The sequence below is a fragment of the Lithobates pipiens genome, unplaced genomic scaffold, assembly GCF_037356315.1.
Source record: "Lithobates pipiens isolate NorthernLeopardFrog02 unplaced genomic scaffold, aLitPip1_a1.2 Scaffold_11, whole genome shotgun sequence".
NCBI classification, from domain to species: Eukaryota; Metazoa; Chordata; class Amphibia; order Anura; family Ranidae; genus Lithobates; species Lithobates pipiens.
The window spans coordinates 15841988-15861164 of NW_027507696.1; the positions used below are offsets into that span (position 1 = coordinate 15841988).

Below are 19177 nucleotides of genomic sequence, written 5' to 3' on the forward strand. Positions count from 1 at the left end.
GTGTCCAGTTAGTGCCGGTAACTAGGACAACTAAACAACTTAAATCTACCCAGCAAGGATGTAGACCAAAAAATCTGACAGGGGCTCTAACCCCTATGCAAGGTCCACTTATAATGTCCGGTGCCCCCTCCCCCTGTCAAATGAATTAGCAAAATGTACCTGTAAATGAAAACATTCGATTTATACTTAGCTTACTCCTACGTAAAGTTAAGTAAAAATCTAACTTTTTCTCTACAAGGTACCTTTTTGCATACGTTGAACTAGAGCCTTTTACAGGGGGAGGAGGTACAGACATTATAGTTTACTGAAAGGTCTGCTTTAACTACACAACCAAAAAAAAAAAAAAAAAACATTTTTGGCTTTGAATTCTTCATTTATAATATATGGCAAATAAAACTATAACTGTTGGTACTATATAAATTCTGTATAATACTAATAATAATATAACCCAGCCGTTTTCAACCTTTTTGCTTCAGAGGAACCCATAAAATATGTTTCAGGTTTCTGGGAACCCCTGCTAAAACCAGTTCATTGGCATAGGTCAGTGGGGAAAAAAATGCATATTACACTAGTGATCAGTGGGAAAAAAATGCATATTACACTAGTGATCAGTGGGAAAAAAATGCATATTACACTAGTGATCAGTGGGAAAAAATGCATATTACACTAGTGATCAGTGGGAAAAAAATGCATATTACACTAGTGATCAGTGGGAAAAAATGAATAGTACACTAGTGATCAGTGGGAAAAAAATGAATATTACACTAGTGATCAGTGGGAAAAAATGCATATTACACTAGTGATCAGTGGGAAAAATGAATATTACACTAGTGATCAGTGGGAAAAAATGCATATTACACTAGTGATCAGTGGGAAAAATGAATATTACACTAGTGATCAGTGGGAAAAAATGCATATTACACTAGTGATCAGTGGGAAAAAATGAATAGTACACTAGTGATCAGTGGGAAAAATGAATATTACACTAGTAATCAGTGGGAAAAAATGCATATTACACTAGTGATCAGTGGGAAAAAATGAATAGTACACTAGTGATCAGTGGGAAAAAATTGGCCTCTTAGCCCTTGTACACACGGTCAGAGATTCTGACAACCAAATGTCCGAAACTGTTGCATACACACGGTCGGACAAAGTTGTCAGAAAATCCGATCGTTCAGAACGTGCTGACGTAATTTTGTTACGACGGGACTACGTTCAGGCTAGTAGCCAATAGCTTTGATGTAGGAATTTGATCTGAGCATGCGTGGCACTTGGTCCGATCGGAATTCTCTACACATGATCGGAGTATGTCCGATCGGACCAGTTTGTCGGAAAATATTTCCAGCAAGTTGGAAAATTTGGTCCGACGGATATTCCGACGGAAACAGTTCGATGCATATCACACACAGTCGGTTTATCTGACAAAACGGTCCGATAGGACACATTCCGACGGATTCTCCGACCGTGTGTACAAGGGCTTACAGTGGTGATCAGGTGTACACGGCATTAGGCTGCTTCTACAGGAGCTTTTTGTTTTGCCTGTAGAAGCAGCTCAATGTTATCCTAAGGCTACTTTCACACTGAGGCGCTTTGCAGGCGATATAGTGCTAAAAAAATTGCGACTGCAAAGCGCCCTGAAAGAGCCGCTCAATTCACTCCACTATGAAAGCCTGAGGGCTTTCACACTAGAGCGGTGCGCTTGCAGGATGGTCAAAAAAGTCCTGCAAGCCACATCTTTGCAGCACTATATGAGCGGTGTATTCACTGCTCCTAAAGCGCCCCTTCCCATTGAAAACAATGGGGCAGCACCGCAAACCCGCTGGCAAAGCGCCCCTGCAGCAGCACTTTGCGGGTGGTTTTAACCCTTTTTCGGCTGCTAGCGGGGGTTAAAACCACCCCGCTAGTGGCTGAATAGCGCCACTAAAACTACGGTAAAGCGGTGCTAAAAATAGCCCCGTTTTACTGCCAGCACCCGCCCGCTCCAGTGTGAAAGTAGCCTATGTGTCCATGCATGTTGGGATGATTAGAGGCATATTTTGAGCTCAATGTTTAGAGGCAGGGAACAAAAACCTTTTGGTTCGCGTTTCTTAATGGAACTTACTAGGAGAAAAAATTGCAACTCTCCTAAACTCGTCTAGACTTTGTACAAAAAAATGCTTTATATGAGCGTTTTTTACTCCCAAGAGAACAGATGTTTTTTTAAGCCCATTGTGCCTGGAGCCTTACTCTTCAGCTTCTAAAATAATAGATACGTGACAGCACTGCCTGGGGGATGTATTGTACGCAATGGTCACGGGACTGTGCTGCTGCTGTCAGCAGAAGCTCCTTTAGCACTTCCTTGTGCACGACTTTCCACCTACATCCTGTCCGTAACAATCCGGGGAACACAGAGTTTCAAAAGACAATAATAAGGGAAGAACATGAGACAGACAGGAAAACAGAAGTAAGGGAAGAATACTAAATAGAACAGGAATAGCTGTACAAGTAAAACACTATGAGAGCAATAAAGAAAGAATCACTATTTCCTTGCATGAAACCACCACAACCGTGTGCACATAGAGTTTCACTTCTCTGGGGCTCACTCACATGATCAAACACATGACCTGCGGTGAGCATGACGCACTCTGCCAATCTGACAAATACAATGGTCTAGCCAGATTTGGATGCACTCAATGTGCTTTGTAAGCTGTGTGCTCTGGCAATAAGATGAAATGTGGAAAGATCTACTCTGCTCCATAAAGTTAGCAATTAGTTACTTAAATCAAACCCACATAGAAGTTTTTATATACACTAAATGGCTCTTAGCATTTTACAAAATATATACAACTGAAATACAGAATGCATTGAAAGTAGAATATAGCTAGAAGGTCGTTGTTTTAGTATAAAAACGTTCTTAATATTTTGAGTTTAATTAGGTGCCAAATTGCCCTAATGCATTAAATACTATGTAAAATGACAAAAAAAAATGTGATACTGTAGCTTTCTGTGGATGCTGGTGGTGGTGGGTTAAATCACCAAATGAAAAGTTTGGCACCAGTGTTTTAAAGTGGTGTAGGGGTCTCCAAACTACTTCCCTCCAGGTGTTTAGGATTTACAATTCCCATCATGCCTAGTCATGTCTGTAAAAGTTAGGCCCCTTTAACGCGGGACGGATCAGTAATGATCCGCCCCGTGATGATCCGCTTGCTCAGCGGGGATCGCTCCGTTGTCCCCACTGAGCCGGCGGCGGACAGGGCGGTCCCGGAACACTGTGCAGGGACCGCCCTGTCAGCTCTCCGCTCTCCTCTATGGGGATCGGATGAGCATGGACCGTCTGTCCGTGTTCATCCGATCCGCTCTGCAGACGGATAGAAAAATAGGATTTTCCTCCGTCTGCAGAATCGGACAATAGTGGAGGCGGACGATAGCGGGTGTCTGCGGATATCCGCAGACACCCGCTATTCCATAGGAATGCATGTATGTCTGTATTTCATCCGCAAACGGATGGATGAAATACGGACATAATGTCCGCATGTGTGAAAGGGGCTCTAGAGTTTTACAATGCCTCATGGGATGTGTAATTCCGCAACAGCTGGAGGGCCATAGTTTGGAGATCCCTAGAGGCTTATGCCCTGTACACACTGTCGGAAATTCCGACGGAAAAGGTCCGATCGGATTATATTGTCGGAAAATCCGATCGTGTGTGGGCTCTATCGGACTTTTTCCGTTGGTAATTCCGACGGAAAAAATTTGAGGGCAGGATCTCAAATTTTCCAACAACAAAATGCGATCGAACTTTTTCCGATTGTTTGTAGAGAATTACGATCGGACAAAGTGCCACGCATGCTCAGATCAAAGTACGAGAGCAAAGCCATTGGCTAATAGTTCATCACGTTCATCATGTTCCGAGCGATTTTCCGACAACTTTGTCGGACCGTGTGTATGCAACACCAGTTTCGGACAAAATCCGTCGGAAAAAATCAACAGACTTTGTTGTTGGAATGTCCGACCGTGTGTACAGGGGGCTTAGAGTACAGGTAAACCCTTTTTTGCACTTGTACCTACAGGTAAATTAATTGTACCTGTAGGTACAGCGAATATCTCCTAAACCTGCACAGTGTAGGAGATATTCACACTGCATGCAGCTGGTGATGGCACCGGCTCATGCGCTCTGAAGGGACGATATACACATGCTATCCCTTCAGAGCCCCGTGCCGCGGTCTGTGACTCTCGTGCGCACGCACTGGAGTGACATCATCATGGTGTGGCCAATCCGATGGCGAAGGACACGAACCGGGAAGGAAGACCGGTGGAGATGAAAGCATCTGTCGGCAGTGACAGTGTAGCACTGAAGGGGTTCGTTCTAAGGTAAGTATTTCATAATGTGCTAGTATGCGATGCGCACATTATGGCTTTACCTTGCAGGGTTTAAAAAAAAAAAATGGTGCAGTTTACTACCACTTTATTTTTTTTTACTTTAATGTATTCTCTGCATTAAAGTGACTGTAAAGGTTTGATTTTTTGTTTGTTTTAAAATAACAAACATGTCATACTTACCTGCTCTGTGCAAGGGTTTTGAGCAGAGCAGCCCAAATCCCCCTTTTCTGGGATACCCCGACGGTGCTCCTGGATCCTCCTCTTCATCGGGTGCCCCCATGAAGATCCACTTTCTGTGGGGGCACCCATGCAGGCGCGCTCCTGAGTCCCGCTGCTGCGTTCATTGACACAGACAGCAGGACTCGCCCCGTCCCCGGTTCCCATGTCACTGAATTTGATTGACAGCAGCGGGAGCCAGTGGCTTCTGCTGCTATCAATCTATCCAAAGATGACCAGAGACAGCATCTGGGGTTGCTGGGCTCATGCTCATCGCTGGAACAATCGGTTTCAGGTAAGAAAAAGGGGGGGGGGGGTCTAGGGGGGCAGCTGAAGCACATGCATTAAGGTGAAAATCCATGAGACTTTACAACCCCTTTAGGTAAAAAAATCTTCTGTGACCAGGTTCCCCCCCAACCTTACCTAAGCCCGATCTTGATTAAGTGATGTGCCCAAGAGCAGCGCAGCTCTCTCCACTCTCTCCCACCTCAGAGGACAGAAAGGTAACAGCGGGAGCCATTGGTTCCTGCTGCTGTCAATCAAATCCTGTGACGAGGGAGCAAGGGCAGCCATGCCGCGCTGTCTATGTCTATGGATGCAGGCAGTGCGGCTAAGAATTGAGCCCACAGGAGTGCCCCTATAGGAAACAGCCTGCTATGGGGGCATTTGCCGAAGAAGAGGAGCCAAGAGCGCTGGCAGACGACCCTAGAAGTGGATGTTCGAGCCAGCGCTTTGCAAAACCATTGCACATAGCAGGTGAGAATTACTTTCTTTTTTTTAAAAAGAAGGTTTAGAACCACTTTAAGTGTTCCCATGTGATCCCAACTTAGCCATTACCAGTAAATCTTATATCTTGAGCTGGGGTTTTCATTTCTTTACATTTGCATAAATCAAGCTATTTATTCACTCCCTTGTTATCTGCGCCTTGACTATTGCAACTCCCTCCCCATAGGTCTACCTCTACACAGGCTTTGCCCCCTCAGTCCATCATGAATGCTGCTGCCAGACTCATCCACTTTTCCAACTGCTCGGTGTCAGCTACCCTTCTCTGCCAATTTTTCATTTGGCTTCCGATTGCCTAATGAATAAAATTCAAAATACTAACAACTTACAAAACCATTTACAAATTTGTCCCGAGCTACATCACCAATCTTGTCTCAATATATCACCCAAACCATCCTCTTCACGCCTCCCAAGACCTCCTACTCTGTCTAGCTCTCTTGTCTCCTCCTTCCATGCTCGTTTCCAGGAGTCTTCCACAGCCTGTCCTAACCTCTGGAACTCCCTACCCCATTCTATCTGGCTATCTCCTACTCTGTCCACTTTTAGACAATCCCTGAAAACTCATCTCTTCAGGAAAGCCTAACCGACCTTCAGCTAACAACTGAATCTTTTATTTCTCCTATCATCCCTCACAATTATTACCTTTTGTTCCACTTGCAGCTCCCTATTAGATTGTAAGCTCTCAGGAGCAGGGCCCTCTTTACCCTCTTGTATTGTATTGAATTGTATTGTAACTCTCCCTCTATGATGGAAAGCGCTGTGCAAACTGTTGGCACTATTTAAATACTGTATAATAATAATAATAATAAAACATTAGTGTCAGTTGGGTTGATAAATAAAACCGGTTAGTATAAGAAATTTTAAACTGCCTAGTTGTTTGTACAATTACAGGCTTTAGGACGTCATGCTGTTTCTGGCAGTGCAGATCTAGTGCAGACTTTCTCAGCCTTGAAAAAACGTTTTGAACTCAGAGAACCTCTGTTAAAAAAAGAAAAAACTAGATCTACAGCTCATGGTACATTAGCATGATAGTCATTGGGGAAAAATGCCCCTTACATTTGTGGTCATTGGAAATAAAAATAACTAAAAAGATCAGTGGTGTCAGTGGTTACTTAACTGGGAGGCAGAAATTATTCTCTGCTTAAGGGACCTCCCAATGGATCGTGGTTGAGAAAGATCAATCTAGTGGGTTGCTGATCTAGAATAAAGAGTAAAATCTGACATGCCTCACTAGGTAGTAAAGCCACTATAAGGACAACAGAGCTTGCACCTTTAATTGCAAAGTCAGCTCCCATATTTCTGTCTTCACAGGTTCCTAGCCATTGACATTCTAACATTTGTACTGTTTTAGCTACTGAACAGCTTTATTCTGTTGTTGACTGTGAATCAAATTTTAGAAGAGAAATAGAAATAATTCTACTAAAACTAATGCATAGTAGTTGATGCAAAAAACAAAAACAAAAAAAGAACTTTATTACAGTATAAAGATACCCCATTGTGATAAAATGAATACATATTCTGTGTACCAGAAAACATGTTCTTATTTAAAGGCCTCAGCCCAAAACTGTTTTTTTTTTAATGGAGATCATGGGGACAGACTGTCTGTAATAAGCTTTTTACATTTCTAGCCTTAGTGCCACATCTCCGGTGATCAATATTTAAAGCGGATGTTCACTGCAGCTGAGTACACAAACTGAAAACACTATTTACTTCATTTTTAAAATTCAAAGCAAACTCCCCCCATCCATCCATGTCTCCATGCTTTACTTTGTCGAGAAATCACTTTGAAAAACAACTTTCTAGCATTTCTGGCTGTGGCCATCTTGAGTAAGGGCAGATGATTCATGTAGAATTTACTTCCTTGAATCCATTTGCCCTTAGCTAAATCATGCATGCAGTAGAGTGTGCTTAGCTAAGAAAACCCCTCCTCCTCTCCTCCCTGCCTGAAGACTCCCGGGATGTATTACATAATCTGCCTAGGCAGTAAACAAAAAAGAAAAAAAGTTTAAAACAAGTAAATATGATATACTTAACTATCTATTTATTAATGCTAGCAGCATGAGGATTAAAATAATCAATGTTGATTGGGAGAATGAAGTTCCACTTTAAATGGCTGTGATCCCTAATAATTTACTAGCAAATCAAATTACATTATTATTTTTTTATATATTATAAATCAGGGATATGCAATTAGCGGACCTCCAGCTGTTGCAGAACAACAAGTCCCATGAAGCATAGCAAGACTCAATGACAGCCACAAGAATGATACCCAGAGGCAGAGGTAGAGGTAGGTAGAGTAGTTTTGCAACAGCTGGAGGTCCGCTAATTGCATATTTCTGTTATAAATGATTTACCCAACTTCACACATGTTCCACTTGGATCCCATTGGATACATATATAAATCTTGGGTGAAAGTTGTGTGAGGACATTTATAAATAGACACCACAAGACTGATTTATACACCAAGGGAGGGACAAGGGATTACCAGATTACCTTTTTGTTACAAAATAAGTAACACTAAAAAGTAAATTTTGACAGAAGTCAAAGTAAAAATTTTGGTTAAACCAATCTAAATGATCATGTTTTGTTTGCTTATCTACCAAGCTTACCAATACACACTGCTGCGAGGAGCCTATTAGCAGAGTACGGCGCTTCACAGGATGGGAAGATGGGCTGCACCATGTAGTTGGAAAAGGTGATGGCAATGACAGCTTGACTAGTAGGCTCAATAATAAGAAGGGATGTCCACAGTCTGATGAAGGCTATGAAGCCACCAAAGGCCTCCAGAATATAGGCATAGCTTGCTCCTGATTTGGTAATGGTTGTACCTAGTTCAGCATAACATAAAGCACCGAATATTGAAAAAACTCCTCCAACCGCCCAGATGACTAATGAAAGGCCATAAGAAGCACTATATATAAGGACACCCTTGGGTGACACAAAGATCCCAGAGCCGATCATGTTGCCCACAATTAGACAAACCCCATTCAGCAGGGAAATTTCCTTCTTGAGTTTCATGGATTCCTGAGAGTTAGTGTCCAGTGGAGATTCATTTTTGCCATTGGGAGCTGGCTCCTCTGTGGAGGCAGGTATGTATTTACCGGAGATACCCATGGTGGAATGAAAGAGTCAGCAGCACAGCAGCATGTCCAGCTAGGAGAAAGCGAGAGGTCACAGGGTGAGTGGAGCAGCCATGCACAATAAATTGGAACAGGAGAGGAATTTTACCTCTTCAGTGCTGGCTAAACAATATTAACTCTAAATACACACTGCATGGTACAGAAATAGCCAGGTATATTGAACTGTATTCACAGCCAATCCACTGGAAAATTAAACATTTCGATTTAAAACGCCACTTAAGATAAAATACATGCTGGATTATGTAAAATAATTTTAGACTTCTGGGGATAAATTACATGCTGGTTTATGTAAAAGAATTTTGGAATTTTAATAGCATTCATTGGTAGATAGATGTTACATTTTCCAATTTATGTACAGTAACTTTTTACTTTACAGTGATACTAAACACACCGGGAGTTTGATTTTCTCCTCTGAACGCCTTTTACTCCGGGCAGGAAAAACTGCTTAAGTCTAAAGCTGCATATCGCACACGCGTTTGGGCATTAATGTATGCCATTGGCCAGAATATTAATTTATTCTGGCCATTGGAATGAATGAATGCTCAAGCGCGACACACATCAAGTGGTGTCGCGCTTGAGCGTTCCTGCCAGGAGTAAAAGGCGTTCAGAGGAGAAAATCTAACTCTCGGTGTGCATGAGGCCTAAAGCTGGCCATAAAGGTCAGATTTTCGTTTGAACGTTTGCAGAGAATTAAAAAGGTCAGAACATTCTTTCTTGATATCATTGAGTCAACTAATTTCATTTTAAAGCTTGTTAAAATTTAATTCAAGCCTATTTGAATGGAATCCCAGACGTATTACAATAGTTACTATTTTTCTCATGAAAACCACATTTAGCCTAGGTTCACATTGGAGCGATTCGTAGCCTATTGGAGGCCTATTTAAAAGGCCACTTAAGATAAAATACATGCTGGATTATGTAAAAGAATTTTAGACTTCTGGGGATAAGTTACATGCTGGTTTAGGTAAAAGAATTTTGGAATTTTAATAGCATTCATTGGTGGATAGATGTTAAATTTTCCAGTTTATGTACAATAACGTTTTACTTTACAGTGATACTAAACACACACTATATCATTTACATTATATCTTCTAGTTCTATACATGGATGGTGGCACTGATTTGAGAGATCAAATTACATGACAAGTCGCAGCCTATTGGAGGCAATGGCACTGTTCCAATCGGTGCGACACCGATCTTTCGGCACCAACACCGATTTGCAAAAGTAGTTTGTGTACTATTTTTGCCAATTTCAGGTGCGACTTGAATAGACATCTGTGTATGAAGCCAAGTAGCACCTGAAATCGTGCTGACCTTGCTACTTTAAAATCACGCTACTTCAAGTGAAGTAACGCGATTTCAAAGTAGCATCAATGTGAACCAGGGCTTACAGTTGGAATTTTGGTTAGCAATTTTCCATTCTGCTCCTTTAAATTTCCCTATCACTATGGTTAAAAACAAAAGTTGATTTGACTCCAATAACTGAAAAATTGAATCAATGCTGTGAAAACTGAACACTAAACAATATAATTATTCTCCAAAAATAATCCATACACAACCACTACTTAATGGCCCTGTAATCTATTTTCATGAAATCTTTTTTTTTTCTGCCTCCTTGTGTCGTCCTCTCCTTTTCATACGTTTATTTGGAACAAGCAGTGCACATTAGCTGCAGTCACATTCACTTAGCCCCCTAGTTCCTGGTCCTTCTCGGTAATGAGCCAGAAAGGATGTCTACGTTTTACATATAGTGGAACAATGGAGAAAGAATGTAGCCACCCTCTAACGGGAAGTCTGATCACAGCAGCAAAAGAAAGGTATTTGGAGGAAGCCACAAAAGGTATTATTGCATATTTGAATAGAATTTTTCTAAAGCCAGAGTTTAGTGTCACTCTAAAGATTCATATACACGATCAGATTGTTGGCCAACAGAACCGTGTATTTTGTACGAAGGATGTTGGCCCAAACACGGCCACACAATTGTTGGCCAACAACTATGAACGTAGTGACATACTACTTTTTTTTTCAGCTCTTTAGCACCACCCTTTGGGCTCCTTCTGCTAATTTTGTGTTAGTAGAAGTTTGGTGAGTGTTGATTCGCACTTTTCATATCGCACTTTTTATTTTGCGCTTTTCAGTTTTGTTCGTCAACCAGCCATGTTGCGGAATTGGAGGAGATAACGTGTTATTTATTATTGGCCTTGGAGTTATTGCTTTGACATTATTTTTTTTGGTTGTATAATGATTTGATTTGGTATATTTTCTATATTTTTGGATGCATAGAATGCAATTTTTCGTTAAGTTCTATTGGCAGATAGAATGTCTTATTTTATTTGTTTTCTTTTTTTAATGCACAATAAAAAAAATTGTGTAGAATAAAACTTGGCTATGTGTTTTACTTCAAATGACAGTTTGGGAGCAGGCAGTTACATTTAAAAAAAACTACTTGCCCAAATAAAAACAAAAAGAAGGATAATAATATTATTCTTGATATCACTAGCAAAAAAAAAGTCTTTGAAAATTTATTTGCAATAACTCCATCAGTATCACCAGCAAATCAGCTTAATTTATCCCATTAAAGAAGAAGAGAATGTGCGCTGCATTTCGAGATTTCATAATTTGCCACGTCACGAATGTTAATTCTCCATTACGGACACTAGTTTACAAGACCGACCACTTCTGGTTTATCCTTGCTTCCGAGCATACGTGTTTGTATTTTGGACTTGTGTCCGACGGACTTGTGTACACACGCTTGGAAAATCCGACAACACACATTTGTTTGCGGAAAATTTTAAAACCTGACATTCAACATTTGTCCACGGAAAATCTGACAACAATTGTCCGATGGAGCATACACACAGATTTTCCACCAACAGCCTGTAATCACATATTTCCCGTCGGAAAGTCTGATCGTGTGTACGAGGCCAGAAGCCAGTTCTGCTGCTAGAGAAATCACCAGTGGCAGGATCGTTATGAAATTGGTAGACTTAATCTATAAAATTGCTCCCTCTGTAGCCAGACACGAACACTAGCAATGAGAGTGACATTACGCTGCCCTTGTTACAGGGTAGAGATTCCATATGGACAAACAAGTAGCCTCTTAGTGACCCTTACTCGATTTTTACAAAGTGGAGGCGTTGCCTGTGTGTCATCAGCTTTTGCCTTCTTCTCATGCTCCATTTTAGAAAATGTACTAGCAATCTTGCAAAATGTTCATACAATGGTGTGATCACCGCAGCTTTTTTGGAGAGGACAGTAATGATAGTAATAAAGAATAGTTACCACTGATCAAGTGATTTTCTGCTTTCTTGCGTGGCACCACCCAGAAGCATCTGTTCATCATCAAAGGAGATGTGGTTGCGTCATTTTACCCATTAATGCCACTGGCAATCTCATCTCAAGAGCGTCTGGCTGAAAACCCCCATTAGCACAATGTGGATTTGCAGGAAAACAACCACTGTGTCATTTAAGAATTATATGCCTCTTTGGTTTTACTTGTTTGGGTTGATTTTCCTTGACAGGGTTTCCTTGTTTGGGTTGATTTTCCTTGACAGGTTTTCCTTGTTTGGGTTGATTTTCTAGTCATTCAGTTTGGTGTGACAAGCTCAGTTTATAGGAGTTATAACGCCTCCTCACTGCCTCATTTAACCCTATAATGCCATGCTCCTGCACAGCAATTGGTGCATTACACACAGTTGCGGCTTGGTCCCATTAAACTCTATGGGTGAGTGTGACAGAAGGTACTGCCTATCAAATGCTGCACCCCGGGTTATATTTATCATGGCTGCGAAGCAAAGCATTATGGCCATGGCATGTGTGCAACCCCGTCCGGCTGAATTGAACCGCTCTAGCGGGCAATTGCAGGAGCAGTAAAAATAGTTGGTTTAGATGTGGTTTTACTGTCACCCTTAAGGTGAAAAGGCATCTGGAGGGGGTTGTGCCCATCCCCCAGCAGCCAGCCTGCCCCCCAGAGCACTGGGTTGGTGTTTATATGAATTGTGTTGAGAGCTTATTGGAATTCCCCTAAGTGCCCTTGGACAGAGGGGTGGCGGCGGACCTGGTATACCTGAATTTTGCAAAAGCGTTTGACAGTTCCACACACATGGCTCATGTGTAAGGTAAAGTCTACAGGTTTGGAAAGATCAGTTTGTAAATGGATAGAAAACTGGCTAAAAGACAGAATTCAGAGCGTAATGGTTAATGATTCTTACTCTGAATGGTCTAAGGTTATCAGTGGTGTATCCCAAGGTTCAGTGCTGGGATCCTTACTTTTTAATATACCCCCCAGTTACATGCACACCTCCCACAGGCACAAGCAAACACCCCACAGGTACATGTACACCCCGCAGGCACATACACCCCCGGCAGGCACATGCACACCCCCTGCAATCCATATGCACACCCCCAGTCACATGTACCCCCATCACATGAACACACCCCCAGTCACATGCACACACCCCCTAGCACACCCCCCAGTGACATGCACACCCCCATGCACATGCACACCCCTTCCTAAGCCCATGTACCGCACACATAGCAAGGCTCTGTCCCCTCACAGCTCAATCAGCGCATCCTCACAGGGCTGTACACAGACAGTGAACTGAAATTGGCTCTGCCTCCACCATGGAAGCCCTGCCTGGGAAGGGGGGTGGACTCTGCGATCCTGCTGAGGTGCTAGCTGCGCCCTTGCAGATGATATCGGCTCAAGGGACGGATTGGGATTTGCTGCCATACAGGGCACTTGTCGGTCTCTGTGTGTGTGTCCGCCGGCTTTTACATTGGAGTTTTAATGACAGGAGTGGATACTGGGTAGTGCTCTGGTGGGGCGTGATGTTACAGAGCAGAGAGGAGGAGGACTGACTGTATGCTAAACAAAGTGGCACGAAGCTCCGCTGACTGTACTGGGACTGATGTATAAGGATAGCCAGAGGTGGCTCTTTAGGCAAACTAGGCGACGGCGAGGCCTCTGATAGGGCGAGGCTTTAGGTGACCACCTAATTTGCCTAATTAGAGAGTCGCCTCTGCAGGGAACTGGAGAAAGTGCAGAGAAGGGCAGCCAAACTGATAAGAATCATGGAGGAGCACAGCTATGGGGAAAGATTAGAAGAACTGAATCTATTCACTCTTGGGAAGAGAAGATTAAGGGGAGATATGATCAACATTTACAAATGGGGTCCATATAGTGAACTTGGTGTTGAGTTATTCACTTTAAAGTCCTTACAGAGGACAAGGGGGCAATCGTTACGTCTAGCTTTACGCCTGGAGGAAAATAGATTTCACCTCCACATATGGAAAGGTTTCTTCACAGTAAGAGCTGTGAAAATGTGGAATAGACTCCCACCAGAGGTGGTTCTGGCCATCTCAGTAGATTGCTTTAAAAAAAGGCCTGGATTATTTCCTAAGTGTACATAATATAACTGGGCACTAACATTTATAGGTAAAGTTGATCCAGGGAAAATCCGTTTGCCACTCGGGGATCAGGAAGGAAATTTTTTCCCCTGCTGTAGCAAATTGGAGCATGCTTTGCTGGGGTTTTTCACCTTTCTTTGGATCAACTGTAGGTATAGGATTGTGTATATGGGATTTTATGTTTTTTTTCTTTTATTGGTTGAACTAGATGGACTTGTTTCTTTTTTCAACCTGACTAACCGTGTAACTATGCTAGATGCTAGCTTTTTACTGGGGTAATACCCATAGCAAAAACATAGCTTCCAACTGTTCCTGATTTGGAGCAATGTCCCTCTGTCCCTCTTTCGTCCTCATTTGTCCCTCATTTTGATCTAATCTATATAGTTGTATATAAAATGCACTTTTTATATTTCAAAAAGTGTTTCTCAGCACTAAACCTTCCATCCAGTTTCTAAGTTGCTGCATTTGTAAATTTCAAAAGCCAGTATTAAGGAATAGAAGTGGTAAAAAAAGTACTTGTGGGTTTAACTAATTTGATTTTTTTGGGTTTTGTATAATTCTCCTTTATGGGGTGTGGACAGGGGCGTGTCCTATGCCTACATACTTTTGCTAATAGATGTCCCTCATTCCCATCTCAAAAAGTTGGGAGGTATGGCAAAAACTATACACCATGTTGCGTTCAGGTGGGCAGTACCACTGCCAAACGTGATCCATTGATTTGGGCGAACTAAATGCTAGGCTCACAGTTGTGGCATGGTATTGCCATTCAAAAACCCTGTTTGGCTGCCAAAAAAAAGGCATTTTTATCACCTCTTGAATGTCTGGCAGCTGCACCTATACTGCTCTCTGAAAAATGATCCACTGTGGACTGCTGCAGGTGTAAGCCCTTGTACACACGGTCGGACATGTCCGATCGGACCGTGTTGCCGGATAATCCGACCATGTGTGGGCTACATTGGACTTTTTCCGTCGGAATGTCCAACCAACAAAGTTTGAGAGCTGAATATAAAAATTTCCCGACAACATGATCCGATCGGACTTGGTCCGATCGTTTGTAGAGAATTACGATCAGACAAAGTGCCACGCATGCTCAGATCAAATTCCTAGACTAAAGCTATTGGCTACTAGCCTGAACGTAGTCCCATCGTAACTAAATGACATCATCACGTTACGAACGATTGGATTTTCCGACAACTTTGTCCGACCGTGTGTATGCAATACCAGTTTCGGACAAAATCCGTCGGACAAAATTTGACGGATTTTGTTGTCAGAATGTCCGACCGTGTGTACAGGGGCTAAAGGGAAAAAAAAGTATAGTAGATTGTACTAAACAGAGTAGATGCAAAAAAAAGCATCCGACGCTAAAGAAATCCTGGGCATGGTTTATGGTAAACAATTACTAATCTCTTGAGTTTGTAAAGTGGAGGTGGCTCCTGGTGCATTGCTATAAAGGCAATGTCAAATCAGGACATATGCTGCAGTACACCTTTATCTTTACACAGTTTTGCAAATCAACTATATAGATTTGTGTGCATTAGTCATCAGAAAACACACTGAGAACTCCCTTTTTAACTGACATTAGAGCGGAGTTCCAGCCTGGAAAAAAAACATTGAAAGTCAGCAGCTGCAAATATTGTAAGGACACTTACCTGTCCTGGAATCCCAAGCCAATCCATCCATTGGCTCCAGGTGCAGGCACCTGCATTCTTACTAAGGGAAACAGGAAGTTTATAGCCTATTTCCTACTGCGCTTTCTGAATGGTCCTGATGTCTTTTGGGACTTGTGTGTCTCCCAGAAGACAGCGGTGGGGAAGGAAGAGGGGACAGAAATTGAGGCACAACGATTGCGGCGATCTTACACGGAAGTTGGAGCGAGTACCTGGTTTTGGGGTGGGAGCAAACTGCTGAGAGCTAGAACCTGTACTGGCAGAAATAAGGAGAATGCAATTTCTGAATTGTTAGGGTCAATTTACATTAGGGCGATCTACTGTGGCGCATTATTTTTGCATATTTACATTGGACCAGCTTGACCCAATTTAACTTTGTAAAGCATATGTGACAAACACAAGGCCCATGGGCCATTTATTGTGGCCCTTTGCTGTACCTCCCTCATCTCTTACCTACCTTGTCTCAGAAGATGGCAACAGAGAGGCGAACAGAACTCCTCTGCCAGATCTTGCTCTTCTCCATGCAGCCTCAGAGACTTGTCTCTGACACTCCCCCCATCTCAGCAGTCGGCAGCAGAGAGGAGGACAGAACTTCTCCTACAGATTCTGCATCCCTGTGCAGCCACAGTACCTCCTCAACTCTGCATCCCCTCAGCATTCCCCAGACTGGCAGCTGACTCCAGCCCTCATCTGGTCCTCCTCCAGACCCTGCACTTTCTGCATCCCAAATCTGCCCCCAGCTCCTTCCCGGCAGCAGCACATGGTTATGGGGGTGCACTGTGATGTAAGAGAGAGTGGGGACTCTTGACTTCTGATGGTAGGGGCTACAGATAGAACTTGCCCTCTGAGGGTGACCCTAATGTTGATGCAGCCCACGATGAAATTGAGTTTGATGCCCCTGATATACAGTATATACCATACCTTGCTGATGCCCCTGGAAGCTGGAAATCACTGAAATAAATAGTGCTACTACATCGCTACTCCAGTGATCTCCACTTGCTTCCAGGTCCTGTATTGAGCAGTTGGCCTGATGCATTCTGGACACAGGAGGCCTGCTGCTTGGCACCAGCACCATTTAGAGAAAGCTTTGTATCATCTGAATGAATGCAAAACGTTCTCTGATTGGAAGAGGTGGAGAGCATGATGTCACTGCCCTGCCTCTCTGCAACACAGTATGGAGTGTGTGGTGTGCACCATCCTGCACTGGTAAGCAAGGAGAACTCTGTGATTGGAGGAAAGGCCAGTCACATGATCTTTAGGCCGGTGTTTCATCAGATTAGGTGACCCATCAGAAGTGACATTCCATCGCCGCCATCTTGCTACACCCCGCACTCGTCCACAGTAAGGATACAGTGAGAAGATGGCAAGCGGACATCTTGTTACACCCACCAGAGTCATGCATTTCACTCTTACTTTTACGTAAACTCAGGTTATATAGTGAAATACAGTATGTATTTAAAAATCCATCTGACTGTTTTGATGTTGAATTTTAAAAGCAACGGCATGCTAATCTCACAGGTTTGCCAATCTGACAAAACACCGGCCTTCCAGAATCTTGTGTATGGCCGGCCTTACAAGTTACAGATCTGGACTCTCCCACTCTCAGCCATTCCTTCTCATTCAAGTCATTTAAGTCCCAATGCGCTTTTTAAATGTGCAGTTTTTTGTTTTTTTGCAAAGTACAACTAAAGGAGTTAGTTGTGGATATAGTGAGGAGAGATTAGGACACCTGTCAGTTTTTCAGTCTGTGTCCCCTTAAGGGAGATTCACCCTCTCTATTTGTCCTGTTTACCATTATCACCATAAGTGAAAGTTTTTCAAGTTGTCACCAGAACAGTAATAGAAAGGAAATCTTCCAGAGGGGACACTAGTTCTGGTGACAACCAGGGATTGACTCACTTTGGAGGGACTTACTCTCACTTCCTGTTTTGGGACACAGATAAATAAATGGAGGTCTTGGAGTAAATAAAATGAATCAAGTACTGTGCTCAGCTTTCTTTTTTTCCAGCTACTATCACTTTTTACCTAATATTAATATAACAACAAAAGATATTAATACATTGTTTCTGTCTGGTCTACAATACTGTGACAGGTTTGCTTTAAGCCCATGTAAACAATCTGGTAGTACAATGTCAGATGTGAGGTTGTAAAACAAGTACAATGCTCTGAATAATGCCATTCAAAGACAGGATCATCTTCAGCCTTGTCTGTAAGTATAGACAGCAGATGTCTGTACAAAAGGGCCTACACAAGTCATCTGCCATACGGATTTATGCAAGTGATCCACTTGATGAATAGCCAGATCTGCTTACTTTTGCATTCAGATGTCTGGAAAAGTTAATTGTGAATCAGCCATCTGTGTAAAATGATACAGCTAGACGGTAAATAATGGAAGATTATTGATTGGATTGTTGGCTTCATTTACATAACAAGAAAACAGACCCAAAGATCTCTTCTCTTCTCTTTGAACTGTTTATAAAGTCATCCATGTACGATGCACTTTTTGCCAGTCATGTCTCAGATTATTCAGAATTCTATATAAATCATATTTTAGTTTACCGTGTTGATATAACAGGTCAGTGTTTTTGCCACTTAACAGGTTATGTTTCAGTCTATTCTGGAGTTGTTGTTTTTTTCTCCTCTGCAAAATCTTTGGCTTTTAACCCTTCCAGGTTGTGTCAAATGTATGTGTCCCCTGTGCACCCTGTGGTACCTTCCTCTGACTAGTGTATTCTGTGGTGACATAGGGGCTGGCAGAAGGAACCACCTGTGCAGTGGGGGGGAAGGAATTCAATACCCCCAGAAGTGTTGAATGCCAAAGGCTTTACACAAGGATGTACTGCATGGCGACAGTGGAGTTCAGACTCACCATTGTAAATATTTACAGTCTTCCGATGCAGGAGATATTCTTTTAAAATTCTTTGTGACAGAATTGCTTTAATAGACATTTTGGAAAGATCTTTTGTAATAATAAAATGTAATAAAAAAGCTAAAAATTTTTGACCACTTCTATTTCTCTGTATGTGTGTTTTTTTTTTTTTTTAAGTGACACTAAACTCTGATTTAAAAAAAGCTAATTATTATTATTATTATACAGGATTTATATAGCACCAACAGTTTGCGCAGCACTTTACAACATGAGGGCAGAGAGTAATCTATTCAAGTATGTATTCTTAAACAATAAAGAAATCCAAGCTCCATGCAATGCAATGAAACTGTTCTAATAGTAGTTCCTGTACTACTTGGGGGCGACTTCAGAGCGGCTTGCATTGACTTCTATACAGAGGTCGTTTTACAAGCCGCGCTGAAGTCATGCTGTACGGGGCGGCTTCAGAGTCGGACGACTTTGAAGCCGCCCTTCTGTAAACCGGTACTTAATATCACTTCATGTGTGGCGAGTACCACATAATATCTATAGCTAACTTTAATCCTGCTGGTTGGAGATCCTTAGGGCTTGTTCACACTAAATTTCTAACGCTTAACAAACGCACCTATAGCGTTAATATGGGCTTTAGACTCACTTTAATGAGCTTTAGTATGGGCATTGGACTGGCGCTTTACAAGCCTTAATGAGGAGTTAAAAATGCTCCCCAAACACCCTATGGGC

The 19177-nt window shown here is 42.3% G+C and overlaps 1 protein-coding gene across 1 annotated transcript in view; it reads right to left on the reverse strand.

The window, feature by feature from the left end:
• SLC7A7 (solute carrier family 7 member 7) overlaps nt 1–19177 on the reverse strand; it is a 51467-nt gene that overhangs the window by 22571 nt on the left and 9719 nt on the right. The window contains exon 2 of the mRNA XM_077468723.1: nt 7965–8508. Within this exon, the coding sequence (XP_077324849.1) occupies nt 7965–8469 (505 nt within the window). The 5' untranslated portion in view covers nt 8470–8508. The remainder of the gene's footprint in view (nt 1–7964; nt 8509–19177) is intronic.